The sequence below is a fragment of the Callospermophilus lateralis genome, chromosome 14 (assembly GCF_048772815.1).
Source record: "Callospermophilus lateralis isolate mCalLat2 chromosome 14, mCalLat2.hap1, whole genome shotgun sequence".
Classification (NCBI taxonomy): domain Eukaryota; kingdom Metazoa; phylum Chordata; class Mammalia; order Rodentia; family Sciuridae; genus Callospermophilus; species Callospermophilus lateralis.
The window spans coordinates 1,698,490-1,713,644 of NC_135318.1; the positions used below are offsets into that span (position 1 = coordinate 1,698,490).

The window sequence follows — 15,155 nt, forward strand, 5'->3', positions numbered from 1 at the left end:
ACCCTGGCGCCCCCCGCCGCCCTGCCCTGGCTCTCCCGCGATCCGCGACGGTTTCTGCAGGGAAGCAGGCTTCGTGGTCCCGCAGCCCAGTCTCCTCACCTGCGGATGCGGAGTGAGGGGAGCCCAGCAGCTGTGTCTGAGGATCGGATGGGCAGGTGGCCAGGCGCTCAGCAAGTGCCAATCAGTGTTGCCGGTTTCTGCTGTCAGCCGTCGGTGCTCCGTGAGCACGACCTTCCCCTTTTGCCCCTGCTGTTCTCAGTGTCTCACTTTCCCAGAACTAGGGAGCAGTATTGTAAACTGGGGGAGCGGGGGAGAGATTCTTAGATTGGCGTGCTTGGTCGGCCCCATGGAGTCCTAAGGAATACGTAAGGCTGATTCGAATGGCTATTATTAAAGAATATATTGGCAAGGATGTGGAGAAATCGGATCACTTGTGCACTGTTGGTGGTGTAAAATGATTCCATACCTAGAGGAAAATTTTGCCGTTCCTCAAGTAAAAATCCAATGACCATATGATGCAGTTCAGTTCTAGGGGGAATACCGAAAGGAATGGAGAGCAGGACCTGGAGGAGAGACTGGAATACCCTGTTCATAGCAGCAGTATTCACTACAGCTGAAAGGTGGAAACCTCCAGTGTCCATTAACAGAGACAAATAGATAATAAATGGTGCTATAGGCGTGCAATGGAATTTATTCACCCATTTAAAGGAGATTTTGACACGTGCCACTTACAGCATAAATAAAACTTGAGGACATTATGGGAAGTAAGATACTCCAGTTACAAAAACAATTATTTTACAATTCCATTAATATGAGGTACGTAGTCAAATTCATAGAGATGAAAAGCAGGGTGGTTGCCTGGGGATGAGCATAAAGGGGATCATTTAGATTTTTGGTTTTGCAAGAGGAAAGAATTCTGGAGATTGGGTACACTACAATGTATATGTACTTAACTGTACACTTAAAAACTAGTTAAAATTGTATATTTTATGTGTATTTTGCCACAATTAATTAATAAGTATAAGACTGGAGAAAGAGGGATTGGGATTTTGGCTCAGTGCTAGAACGTTCACCTAGCACTTGCGAGGCCCTGGGTTCCATCCTCAGCACCACATAAAAATAAAATAAAGATATTGTGTCCAACTACAACTAAAAAATAAATATTACATAAAAAGTCTGGAGAAAGAGATGTTTCTGATTTTGAACCATTTAAATATTTTACTAATGAGTATCCCTCCAATTAAAAAAAAAAAAAAAAAAAAAAAACAAGACAAAAGTAGCTTTAAAATACCTGAATAGACAGGTGATAAGGTTAATTTATGATGTCTTTCTCCCAGGCAACATGGAGAGTGCTAAAGATGGTGACCACAGCATGACCAAAGAGTCTCCTCCAGAGGTGGGAGCCAAGAGCATCTCCAAGCAGGCAGCTCAGGAGGAGCAGGGGCAGCTTCTGTATCATGAGGAAACCATTGATCTTGGTGGAGATGAGTTTGGGTCTGAAGAGAATGTAACTGTGTCAGAAGATTCTAACAACTTTGCAGATAAGCTTAATGAGCACATGATGGAGAGTGTCCTTATTTCTGACTCTCCCAATAACAGCGAAGATGATGTGGGTGACCTTGGCTGTTTGCAGGATATTGTGGAGCCCATAGAAGGCAACACTGATCACAGACTGGACAATGTCACAGAAAAAGAAGAAATGGACATTCTAAGTAACGACAGTGAAATTGATGGAGATGACACGCCTAGAGATGTTTCAGATATGACCCCTGATAGCAGAGCATCTTTGAAAGAAGACTCTACACAGGAAGAGGTGAAAGGCGTGTCCACTCTTGGGAACACTGGTGCAGAGGACTTGGTGCCCAGGGATGAAAATGCTCACCCAGAAGAGCAGGTGTCAGACATGTCCTCTAGTCAGTCCTCTTCTAAGGAAGAGCCTGTGCCCATGTGCACCATCTTTAGCCAATCAAATTCAGCTCCTTCCCAGCCACACTTGTTTCTGCATGATGGCTTCGAGTCTCAGATGGTGAAGTCTCCAAGTTTCAGCAGTGCGAGTGAGACCTCAGCCAAGACCCCTCCTCAGGTGGTCCAGCCCAGTCCAAGCCTGAGTAAATTTTTTGGAGATACAATCAACACTAATTCTTTGGCCTCTGACTTCTTTGATTCCTTCACCACTTCTACTTTCATTTCTGTCAGTAATCCCAACGCAGGCTCTTCACTTGCTACCCCTGTGGGAGAAGAGTCCCCGGATTCTGCTGACCCATCTTACTCTGCAGGGATGGAAAGATCCGAATCAGGTGTTTCTACAGCTTCTCTGGAAATTCCTGAGTCTCCAAACCCTTTTTCACAGATGCAGGCGGTATTCGCAGGGAGTGATGACCCTTTTGCCACAGCCCTGAGCATGAGCGAGATGGACCGAAGGAATGATGCATGGATTCCCAGCCAAGGGACCAAAGATGTCCTGATCTCAGTAGCAACCCAGCAGTACAGCACTGTGTTTATAGACAAGGAGAACCTCACCATGCCAGGCCTGAAGTTCGACAACATTCAGGTAAGATGAGGAATATTTCTGTTTTCATATCTCTTCTCTTTGAATCTGTTTCTTTGAAATATGCATAACATCTTTCAAAGGTGGAAAAATACATATTCTTGAGCAATTCTTAAGATTCTGATTATGAGAGTCTATGTTATTTTTCTCTATAGGTAATTAGGAACTCTGTTGAGTTCCTCAATACTTTAATGTATTTAAGATACTACTTGTCATAGAAATAAATACTAGCAGGTAGATCATTATATAATGGTTCTCTGAAGTAGCTTTATTATATGTGTGATCAGTTAGTTCCTGACATTTGAATTCCAGTAAATGATAAATCCATTTCTTCTTTTAAAACATGGAAATTTTATTTGTATTACATATAACATGATTGAGGAAGAAGGAATTTTAGTAGAATTGTATTAGTCTGTTTTCTACTCTTATAGCAAAATACCTGACTCTGGGTCCTTTGTAAGAAAAAAAAAGGTTTATTTTGTTTAATTTAGAGGCTAAAAGTCCAAACAGCATGGCACTGGTTTTGGTAAAAGCTTTCCTTGGCAGTATCACATCATGGAAGGAGTCTGTGTAAGACACAGAGATTACATGACAAGCCAGAGAACAAGGAGGGAACAGTCTTGCTCTTTATAATAGCCCTCTGACAAAAACTAAGCAGGGTCCCATGAGAACTAATGAGGGCAGTGTCATGAAGGATCTGATTCCTCCCAGAGGCCCTCTCTCAGAGGCCTCACCACTCTTAACATCACCTTAGTGGAGACCACGCCTCCAGCATGTGAACCCATGAGAACACACATTCAAACTACATCCAAACCTTAGAACTGCATTCGAGCCTCGAGGACCACGTTCATCTCACAATGCAAAATGCAGAAATTCCATGCTTTGTAGTCCCAGTGCCTTGCCTCATTCCATCATCACTCAAAAGTCCAAGTCCGCGCTCTCGGAGACTTGCAGGAGCTTTCTGATGAATCACGGTCTCTTGGTTTCGGGGATATTTGGATGTGTGGGATCTGATATCCTTGTTCTCTGAAGCCTTGCTCCTCCTGGCCTCTACCCCAGGATGGCTTTAGTGTGTGCTTTTTCCTATCTTCATAGGTCTGCTTGTGGCTTCCTGTGCCAGCAGTGGCTGGACCTTTAGCTCCCCCTTTTCAAACTCTGTTGTTTGTGCTTTGCTTCCCTGTACTTGAGCTTCAGTAGGAATCTGAAGGTTGCCCCAGAAAAGACTCAACCTAGTGGGGGGTTCCCAACAACATGCCTTTGGAAGTGTGCAGAGGTGGCTCACTATGGTTGACAGAGGGCTGGGATGAGGATGCTCAGAATCCTTCAGGGGGTGTTAAGTATCAAACAACAAAAATATCATCTGCCCAAAATGTAGGTTATTCTTGAGTTGAGAAATAGCTCTTTCAGTTGAACTGAAATTAGATTCAACATGGAGGTGCCATCTACACGTTAGAGACCTCTGTGATGGGTCCTCCTTAGCATGGGCCTTCAGTTACTCATGCCCCAGTACAGAACCAGTAGAGGCTCTGGCCTCACAGAGCACTGCTGCATAAACATGGCCAGAGCCAAGCCTTCATTAAGTACTAAAGATGTGTCTTCCACACCTCCTGCAGTTCACAGTGGTTATTTTGGAAATCTCATGGTAAGTATAGAGTTTGAACTCAGAATATTCTTGAAATACCTTTAACTTGGACATATAACAGACGTGCTAGATGTTTCCTCATTCAGTGTCTCTTCAGTTGCATCTTATCCTTCGAAAAACTTCTCACTCTTGCAATAGAAAGAAAAGACTATTGAGATTTACTTTGAATGGAAATACAGTGCGTGTCTGTCGAGAACTGAGTTGGCATAACAAAAAAGAGTTTTGCTGTTGGCGTTCTGAACACCCAAGTTTTTAAGATGCCAACCAACCCTTTGTTGGTTTTTCTGATGATGAATTTCTCCCGACACTGTTAAAGTGATCTGTGTGCTAAATTAGCTTCCTAAAACACTTATATTTGAATTTCCCCTCAAATTTCTCCTCTATTAATATCTAATTAAAAGACCCCTTCTTGTGGAAAAATTGTTTTTTAAAAATTGCATCTTTATTAGGTGACTTTTATAGCAGTCTAAGTTAAATTAGAGGCAGTAGAAGTAAATTTGTAAAACTTTCTCCAAGGATAGTAGCATCACACAAAGAGCATGTGCATTTTCAACTAATTGTAGTTACAGATGGCATTTGATCTTCTTAAAGAGTAAGTAAGAAATTTTAGGACCCAGTAAGGAATGAAAGTCAGAGAATTGTTGTATGAACCTTGTTCAGAAAAGAGACAGATAGAGGATAAAAATAAAAGCAGAAGTTGGATAGTGAAGGTTTTGCTCCTGGGCCACATCGCAGACCTCTTGTAAGGGCTTTGCCTCTTACCAGTCAAGAAACCTGGCAGGCAGCTTCAAACCTGGATGCCCCCCACTGCTTTCTCATCCTGTTCCGCTTTATTCTCCTTCCCCTCAGCCTTCCCAAAGCTTGGACTTGACAGGATTCCTTCAAGGAGCCCACAAGGTCTATGTCAAAACTCCTTGTTTAGACCACCAGAGTCCTTATGTCGGAAACCCTGAGGCCTCCAGAAAGCCAGAATGTCACTGACACTGTGTCGTCTTCAGTCCATCCGTGGGCTCAAAGCTTCCAAGGTGTGGACAGTATCTGTTGCTTGAGAAAGGTGACACAATTGGTGCATTCATAGTGGGGTGCTGCGTCCCAGGCGTCCACTCTGCTGGGATCACGAAGGAAGAGGGCATGAGCCCAGCCCTGCCAGCCCAGACCAGGGGAGCAGTCTGATAGTAGACACTTTCCTGTACTGTAACTCAGCAGAGAACCCAGCTGATTTCCACAGGTGCAATTGCCTAACGCAGCTGGCGCATGACACGGCCAGTACCCGAACTCAGAGTCTCTTTTCCTTGGTTCTGGTCCCTGTCTTATATAACGTGGCATTCCTATCTACCATATAAATCTCTAATTCTGTTTCTCTCAGAAAGACCTTGTTTGGGCTAAAGAACTAGAAACCACCACTAATCATCAAATCAAACCACAAAGGGATGTCACCTCATGCCTGTAAGAATGACTGTTACCAAAAAGACAAGAAATAGGAGTGTTGACAGGAATGCAGAGTAGTATGTCCTTATGGAAAGCAATGTACAAGGTCTTCAGAAAATCAAAAAGGTAGGACCCACCAGTCCTGCCTTTTAGCTGTTTCCAAAGGAATTGAAATCTGTATATGTTGAGAACTGCCTGCATCCTCATGTCCAGTGCAGCCTTATTCCTGATAGCCAAGACAGAGGGTCAAGCCTGGTGTCCATCTCTGGAGGAGTGGATAAAGCTGGTGTGGTGTGTACACCTGATGGACTGTTATCCAGTCTTTAAAAAGAAGGAAATCTTATCATTTGTGACAATCTATATGGCCCTGGAAGACAAGAGGCTAAATGAAGCAGCCCAGAGAGAGAGACAATTGCCCATAGTCGTTCTTGTGTGTGAATATAGAAGAACTGAACTTGTAGTCCTTCTTGTATGTGGATCTGGAAGAACTGAACTTGCAGCCCTTCTTGTGTGTGAATCTGGAAGAACTGAACTTACAGTCCTTCTTGTGTGTGAATCTGGAAGAACTGAACTTACAGTCCTTCTTGTGTGTGAATCTGGAAGAACTGAACTTGCAGTTCTTCTTATATGTGAATCTGGAAGAACTTAACTTGCAGTCCTTCTTATATGTGAATCTGGAAAAACTGAACTTGCAGTCCTTCTTGTATGTGAATCTGGAAGAACTGAACATGTAGTCCTTCTTGTATGTTAATCTGGAAGAACTGAGCTTACAGTCCTTCTTATATGTGGAATCTAGAAGAATTGAACTTGTAGCTGGGAGTGCGGTTGTGGGTTCCAAGGCTGGAAGGGAGGGAGAAATGAGCTGCTGGTCAGTGGGTTCGAAGCTTGAGTTATTCAGGGTGAGCAGGAGGACATCAAATGCATGTGCATGGTGACTAGTTGATAGTATTGTTTGCTTGAGCTCTTTGAGAGCAGATTTAAGTATCCTGATATCCCCAGCACACACATGAGCCATGACTGCAGGTGGCAATGATGGCATTGACTGTGGTGGTCAGTACACACATGCGTATATCAGAGTATCACATTGTATACCTTACATGTCAATTAAACATTTCTTTTTTTTTTTTTTTAAATGTTTATTTTAGTTCTCGGCGGACACAACATCTTTGTATGTGGTGCTGAGGATCGAACCCGGGCCGCACGCATGCCAGGCGAGCGCGCTACCGCTTGAGCCACATCCCCAGCCCTCAATTAAACATTTCTAATTAAAAAATAAAATTTCTTTTTAGCCACTTTAAAAACAGAACTAGGAATCAAATGTCTTAATTTTAGGCTTCAGAATGAGTATTTAGGAACCATAGGAGTTTCCCCAGTGTTCTAGAAATTGCCTAATACATAGACATTCCACCGAGCAATCTATGAACATAGAAAGAAGCTTGAATTGGAAGAATTGATCTCAATTGCTTGCTTTTCCAGTCATCTTTGTAACCTAGTGAATTCGCTGAACATCTGTAGCTTCATTTTCTTACCTGAAAGGCTTTGATGCGTCTATTAGTAGAGCTGCAGACCAAGTTATACTAACAAAGAAAGCCCACGTTCCAGTGGCTGGAGCAGAACAGACGTCATGTCCCTGGGGGAGGCTCAGTGGTGTGGGGCTGTTGGGGGGCTCCAATGCCTCAACAGAGGCCAGGAAGCTCCTCCAATCTGTCACAACTCCTCATCATCAGGAGGGGGACACAACAGTGTTCCTTTTGAGTTGCATTGCCTGAAGGACAGCATGTATCCACCTATGTCCCTCTGTCCCTTTGCTCAGAGCTTAGACACTTGGCCATACCAGCTGCCAGAAAGCTCACAAATAGAGTTATTAGTCAGGCTACAGTGTGCCCCAGCAAAACTGAGATGTTCTGTCCCTGAAGTGAAGTGGGATCAGAAATTGGTGCATGACCAATTTTCTAGCGTGAAAGCCCTCTGATTTCGTAGTTCAGAAGCTTTGAGCCGTTGCTGGTAAGTAACCTTTATGACTGCACCAGGAGGCAATTCCATTTTGTAAGGAAGTTCCAAGCCCATTTTCTAATAAATTGTGATACAAATTGTAGGTAAATTTTCAGACTAATCCACGGAAGACTATAATGTGAACTCACTATACAGAGCTAAAATCATTTACTCTCTCCATCTGTATGTGTATTTCTAAACTGAGGTGACCATGGCACACAAGTTTAAGGAACTATGTTCCCACCTCCCTCATACCCACCAGAAAGAGGAGAGGAAGCTTCCCTGTGGATCTGGAGAGCACTGGGGCTGGATTCAGCTAGAACTTGAGGGATTTCTTAAAATCAGCAAAATGTTATGAGGTCTACTTTGTCCCAGACGAGGATGGGGACGTGGAGGAGACCCCATATGAATACCAGGGTATCACTCATGGTCTGACCATGGAGAATGACCTTGGGTTCCCTTGAGCAGATGTTAGTGGTCCTCCCAGCTTGAGATGGTTGTGGACCTGCTACCCCACCTGCAATGCAAGTGATCCTGTCTTGATTTTGGTGGCCAAGGATGAAACAGAACCTGGAGCAGCACACTCCGAGTGTAGGGGCCTTCTGTCAGCAACACCACAGAAACAGGTGGTTGGGTGGTGAGGTCCACACCAGGGCATGTCCTGGTGGACTTTCTCTCCACCTGCTTCACATGAGCTCCCTGTTGTCTGTTGTGGTGTTGCATTAGCTTTCCTGTGGCTGGAAGCTGGCTTTGGGCTGAGTGGAGAGATTTGGGCTTTGCCTGTCCCCTGCCCTCTGAGGGTATCCTCGTTTTAATGTCGTTGTTCAGTTCACCTGGGAGACCTCAAGGCCTTTGTGCTCTGGGTCAGCGCCCACAGCCTACCAAATGCCTTGTGTTGGGCTGGGCCTGCCTCGGGCATTTTGGAAAGTCAGAGCTGCTTCTCCTGCCACTGGTAGCTCTCCTAAGGCAGTAGCGCCTCCAGCAGGGAGAAGGTCAATCCAGAGTTCTCTCCACCACTGCTCTTTGTCTTGGCTGCCTGCGACCTCTCGTGATGCCTGCAGCAGTGGCTCAGCACTCTAGCGAGGTCATTAATGCTGACTCCTAGAAGCATCATGTCAGGCAGGCGGACCTCAGCTCTCCCTTGGCCAGTACACTGCCCAAACAGTACTGAGGTGTGTGTGTTGCCACCATTCTTTAGGCACAAGCCTGATGTGGCTACTTGTTCCCGCATGTCATTTGACTTGGTAGCTTGCAGCTCAGACAAGCTCTGCCTTTCTCCCGTAGCTGCAGAGGATCAGGCTGGTTTAGGAACACGAGTTGCCTGGTCTCTTTGCTCTGGTCAGTCCTGGGCTTCTTGCCAGCTGAGACTTCCGGCCATACTTAGTCCTGGTGCTTCTCTACACCTCCTCTCCTTGCCCTTCCATGATTTCCCTTTAGAATGTTCCTCGGGTTTTACTGCAGTGTTCTCTAGCCTTGTCCAGATATGCATAATCAAAGGAGTCCACTTAGGAAACATTCTGAAAATGCCCGAGGGCAGAGGCAAATGAGCATCCCAAAGTGTGCTCCCACCCTGCGAGCCCAGGCCTGGTGGGGAAGGCCATGAGGAGGTCTTCACTCGCCATTGGCTTGGCTAGCATGGAAGAGACGGTGGACCTCCTCAGCACCAGTGATACTTCTTCACTCTGACCAGGAGGCCTTCTGGATTCGCAGGCCAGGTGGAGAACAGGTAGGATTTGGGCACAGCTCTTTTCAGACCGTGACATGGTACTAGTCCCCAGTAGTGTCATCTCACACTCCAGTGAGCCCATCACAGGAAGCCCTTCTGGCATGGCGTCACCTCTTGCTCAAGCCTGGTACACATAGTGGTGATTTACCATTTCCTCCTCAAGGTAAAGAACAACTCTAAAAATGTACATTTTATTTAAATATATAGTTGCAGTAATTTAGCTTCTTGTTAACTGAAGTTTTCCTTTTATTAGAACCACTGTTGCTTCCTCCATGAGCCCATGGAGTAAAAGCGGCTTTTAATTAGTTTCCTCACACCCTTTGCAGGGAGATGCAGTTAAAGACCTGATGCTTCGCTTCCTGGGTGAGAAAGCTGCAGCCAAGAGGCAGGTCTTGAACGCCAGCTCGGTGGAGCAGTCCTTCCTGGGCCTGAAGCAGCTCATTGTGAGTAGCAGTGCGCCTGAGGTTAGCATGCTCTGTGCTGGTCCCACCTGCCATCCTGCTGTTTTCCCCAGAAGCTGATTGCTTGGATTATGTTACCAGAAGCACCTGCACATCAATAAAATTCTGTTGGATAGGTACAGATCCCGTGAGGCAAAAAGCATAGTATTAATATTCTGGTTGTTTTACATCCAGTTACTTTAAAAGCCATTATTTTAAATGATCAAATGACTTGAAGCAGCATATTCTTAGATCAAATGTCTCATCAAATGTAACTAATACATTTATCTGTATTAGTTATATAACAGATAAATGATTTTGTGCTCTTTTAAGTATACTTCATTTTCTCCATTTGGGATGGTAGGTTATTGTCTAATGGGTGGATTCCTAAACGTTTTTCAATTTTTGTCATGAATTCCTTAAATCGATTTTTGAAATTCCTTAATACTGGTAACCACTGCCCATATGTTGGTTTCTTTCCAGCAAAAAGAACTTTAATTGCATTGGTGTACTTTCCAAGATTATCCAGGATAAGAAAATTGTGTGTGTGCAGTGCACTGTTCATTAGGGTTTCCCAAGGGAGCCTTGCAGTAAATGAACACTCTCAAACCCTGTTTCCTCTGCCCAGGGCCATGCTCATGCATTCTAGGGTTGCTCTGCGGGTTGTCCAGCTGGTCACCTATGGTGGACACCTTGCTCCTGAGTCTGAGCACAGTCCCTGAAGGGCTATATTGAGGGAATTTGAACAATTACCTGCTTTACTTGGGAATAAGAAGTCCATTCAGCTGCCCAAAAGTTCAGCTTTGCAATCCTGTCCTTACTCTGCCTGTGTTCAGTGGTGCACTATCTGGAATATCTACTCTTTATTTGGGGGACAACCTGAAAGATGAGCATTATTTCAGCCTTTGAACGGGAGAGTGGGATGTCCTGCTTCACTTCACTTTTTTTAAGAGTTCTCTGTCTTGTCTTTCTTAATTGTAACTTTTCTTCAGTACTTGACTTCAAACTTCACCTATTTTAACCAAGTTTCAGTTACTAAGGATATAATAGGTGAGAGGTTTTGAGATTTATTGAAGATTTAACTTTGCAACCCATTTAAATCAGAAGTGAAGCCTGTGAACTTATAAATGAAAAGGAGAAAGAGATCTTCTGTTTATTTGGGAGAAGCTCAAGATTCAGTCTCAACATAGAGGTGGCCAGCTTTGTGTTCACCAGAGATACATAAATCACTTAGTTGCACAGAGACCATTTGAAAAATCTTGGAATAAAATAATCCCTGTCCTTTATCTTTCTTTTTTAAAATATTTTTATTGTAGATGTACACAATACCTTTATTTTTATTTATTTTTATGTGGTGCTGAGGATCAAACCCAGTGCTTCAACCACTGCTAGTCAAGTTCTCTACAACAGAGCTCCAGCCCCAGCCCTCTCCTTTTCTCATTTCATCAGCTCTACCTTTAGATCAGGATTTGAAAGTTAGGTGCATGACTTGTCCCTATTCTGCCAGAAATCAGTGACACTTGAGAAGCAGAGTCCTAACCAAAGCTATGGGGAGGAGGGAGCTCTTTATCTTTAACATTTAACAAAGTATCATGACTCTTTTTCCTAATGGGCAGGTTCTCTTGGATTCAGACACCTTTGTACACATCTTCATGTATAGTTCTATGACCTCCACCCTCTGTAGGGAGCCTTCCTGGTTCAGGAGGAATTCAGCTACCTGTTGCGATGACCAGGTCACCTGGAGCTGCCCTACATGGGCTGCAACTCCAGCTCTGACAGTGCAGCCCAGGATGGACCCAAGGTCACAATGTATCGGGCAGAGGCTGCCCCCATGCCAACGTCAGCAAGGACATGGCTCCCTGGGGCCCTGTCCTCTGGACACAATGCTCCATCCTTTACTTCCTGATGTACTCTTGTCGGCACATCTCTTGTCTCCTGCAAGAGCCAGGAGAGGAAGCACTTAAAAAACCTCCTTCCAAAGCTCAGTTCTCATGTTCTTGCACCTCGGTCTGGACCGTTCTCAATCATTCTCTTCCTTTGACCCCTGGTCTTTTGCTCAGAGGTCTTTTTTGGGTCTTGCCAAAAGAGCCTGTTTTTGAGAATGCACTGGACCTTTGCAGAGTGCTCTTAGTTACTCTGGTCTGTCCTCCTGTATTACGTGGAACATGGCAGGTCACTGCTGTCAGTGTCCAGATCTGGAACTGGGGCATAGGCAGAGCAAGGTTATAAGAACTAAGGATCTGCCTAGCACTGGGACAGTCAGGAAGCATCTGTCACCCAACTAAGCAGTTGATCTCCAGCGTCCAATATGGTTGGCCCTTGACAGGCACATAGCACTGCATCAGTAAGTACAGAAAGGACAGTAGGGGAGGAGAAGGGGAGTAGTATATGAGTTTTGCTTTTCACAATTTTTAACAAATTAATGTAGCCTAAGGTTCTGACTTTGCTGATTAGAAAACTAAGACCTAGAAAAGTGGTTAGCCCAAGGAAAAATCCCAGACCTCCTCCTTGTCACCAGTCACTAGTGCTGTCCACACTGGCTGTCCCTCTGCACTCTGCACAGAAAGACATCCCCCCATCACCAGTACCCTCCCACTGCCCATCCCCCTGCACCCTGCATGGCCCAGATATGCCCGTGTCCCCGGTGCCATTTCCATGGCCCATGTGAACTGATCACACAAGTAGACCATTCCATGGGTGAAAGGTGGTGCTTCTTCTTCCCTTTATTAAATGGGCTGCAAAGCCTTGCTGTAGTCCACCATCATAAGTAATAGTAACGATGAGTGAGGAGCGTTTGAGGAATGGCCTCACTTTATAGTAGTATTCCAACACTGCCACAGAGCCAGCGTCCACCGTAACTGATGTCCTCGGCACACTCACTGTCTTTCTGCCTTCTTTGATGATTCCTGGTATTAGTAAATACACATAATAGCTCAGATTTTTTTGGTACATTGAAAATAGTTAAAGCTGTTACAGATTTTTTACTGAGGGTCCTAACTGGAGAACTTATTTAAGTGGAAACTATATTCATTACAAAATCATTACCTTGCCCTGGTATTTTAATTATGTCCTAAAATATTTCCCATTGTCTAAGGCTAGGAAAAAGCTTCCAAATGTGTATTCCTCAGTGATGTCGGTATGTTCCAGGGCTCTCATTCTCGGGGAGTGAATGTCACAGCCTGAGGAGGAAGACACTTCAGTTTCTTTAATGGAATCGTAGGTACAGTTGATTCCCTTTGAGTTTGAAATGGAGAAAAGCCATGTACCTTCCATGTTACTTCAGTGATTTTTATTGGACTAGTTTTCTTATTTTTTGGAAGTTGTAAAGTATAATTGTTCAGTTTTTCAAATACAGTCTATATCTTATTTCCTAATTTTAGACAAGAATATTTGTTTAAACTTAGGCACTTTTATCCTATCAAGACAACTTCATCATCAGAGTTCTGCTGTCATATGCAGTAATTACAAGATTTTCATAACATTTTCTCCATGCAACCTAAAGTTTTATGTGGAACACTTTAAATTATAAAGGGTAATTTTTTCACTGAGTATTTCTGATGTCTGACATTAAAAATGTAGAAGAACGACCAGGAGGGGAAGGTGGAGAACAGTATAGTAAAAACAGCAAAGACACGTGGAGGAAATAAGTAACTAGAATTTCAAGCCACAGCAGCACACTCCTGCCCTGGCCCTCTGGGTAGTGCAGTTAGGTCCCTCCTACGTCCTTACACCCTGTAAGGACTCTGTCCGGACTCCTGCCTGCCCTTGGGTCTCCTCGTCACTCCAGCACAGTCCTGCCTGAAACTTCAGGAGAGTTTGCCCAGAGCCGGGCACAGGCCAGCATACTTTCCTCTCGCCTTTCCTCATTAACAAAGAGGCCACCTCTCATTCATGTCCCAAAATCAGAAGACCAAGGCCATGGGTTGGGTAAAATGAATCCCCCAACACAGGTACTTGGTGTGCACAGCCAGGAAAATGTCCACCCTGTTGCGGTTGGGAGGAGGGAAATTAAGCAAGGCGCTCTTGTCTGCTGGCAGCAGGACGAAGGCCAGGGTGGCCACAGCCTTAGTTCCCACACAGTCATCAGCTCAAGAAAGAACAGCACACAAGCATCAACACAGCAGCACCACCGACACACACTTGTGCAGATCAACACAGGAATTACTAGTTATTCAGAAAAGAATGAACTAATCCATATACAGTGGCCCTGACTTATTGAGTAATTATATGGGGAAAAATAAGTCTCTAAACCAAAGCTTTTTTGTTTGTTGGTTTTTTGGTACTGGGGATTGAACCCAGGATGCATTACCACTGAACCACATCCCCAGCCCTTTTTATTTTTTATTTTTTTGTTTTGTTTTGTTTTGTTTTGAGACAAGGTCTCACTAAGTTGCTTAGGTCCTCACTAAGTTGCTGAGGCTGTCTTTGTACTTGTGATCCTCCTGTCTCAGCCTCCTAAGTCACTGGGATCAAAAGTTTTTAATTTCATAAAATGGAATTTTAGTGACTCAGGATAGAAAAGCATTTCTTAAACAAGGTCCAAAAATTTAAACCTTGAAGGAAAAGATTAATAAATTTGCTACTTTGAATAATTCTAAAATGTGTACAATGAAAACACCATAAACAACAGTTAAAAAAGGAGCAAGGGATGGGAGAAGATGCTTGAAGTTCTTGTGACTGACAGATTTGTATCCAGGATACAGAAAACTTCCTTCAATTAATAAGGAAAAGAAAGAGCCCTGTAGAGAAACAGAGAAGAGATCTGAAGAGGCAATTACTAGAAGCCAGACAGCCAGTGAACATGGGAAGTGCTCAGCCTCTCTTCTTGTTAAAGAAGTGTAAATACAACAAGAATGTCGCGCGTTCCAGCCCAGCAAGTTGGCAGCACCAGTTGGCAAGGGAGGGCAGCGTACGTTGCTGGCAGGAGTGTGACAACCATACGCTTTGCAGATCAAGTTGACAGTGGCTACCCAAATGAGTGCCTTGTGTGACCTTTGCTCCAGCTGTCCCACTCCAGTTGTACATGGTGTAAACAGACATGTTCAAGAATATTTGTTACATATTATTTGTATTAGCCAAAGATTTCATTAAAAACTGCAATAGCCAACAAGAAAAAGAAAACTGTTATATACAGCCAATTAAATGCTTAGGAGCATTTGAAACAAATGAGCTGGAACCACTTTCATCAATATGAATAAATTTCAAAAATAATGTTCAGCAATAAAAGCTGAACAATTACACAATGCTGTCTGCAGTGCACTAGCTTTTCTTTATGTTTGCACACAGGTGGATGATCCCTTCACTACCACTCTGCAATCTAGGAAAGTCCTGAAGACCAAAAATCACTTTGGGCAGCAAAATTTGACCTGACCAAATTTT

General features: G+C 44.0%; 1 protein-coding gene across 2 annotated transcripts in view; it reads left to right on the plus strand.

Moving 5' to 3' along the window:
* The window catches only part of Trappc12 (trafficking protein particle complex subunit 12), a 60,427-nt gene that overhangs the window by 639 nt on the left and 44,633 nt on the right, over positions 1 to 15,155 (plus strand). Inside the window, exons 1-3 of one of the 2 annotated variants that reach the window (XM_076832994.2) lie at positions 128 to 220; positions 1,338 to 2,551; positions 9,663 to 9,779. In XM_076832994.2, coding sequence (XP_076689109.2) covers positions 148 to 220; positions 1,338 to 2,551; positions 9,663 to 9,779 — 1,404 coding nt within the window. In that variant the 5' untranslated portion in view covers positions 128 to 147. Of the gene's footprint in view, positions 1 to 127; positions 221 to 1,337; positions 2,552 to 9,662; positions 9,780 to 15,155 lie in introns of those variants that run through there. The other variant, XM_076832995.2, reaches the window with a different exon arrangement.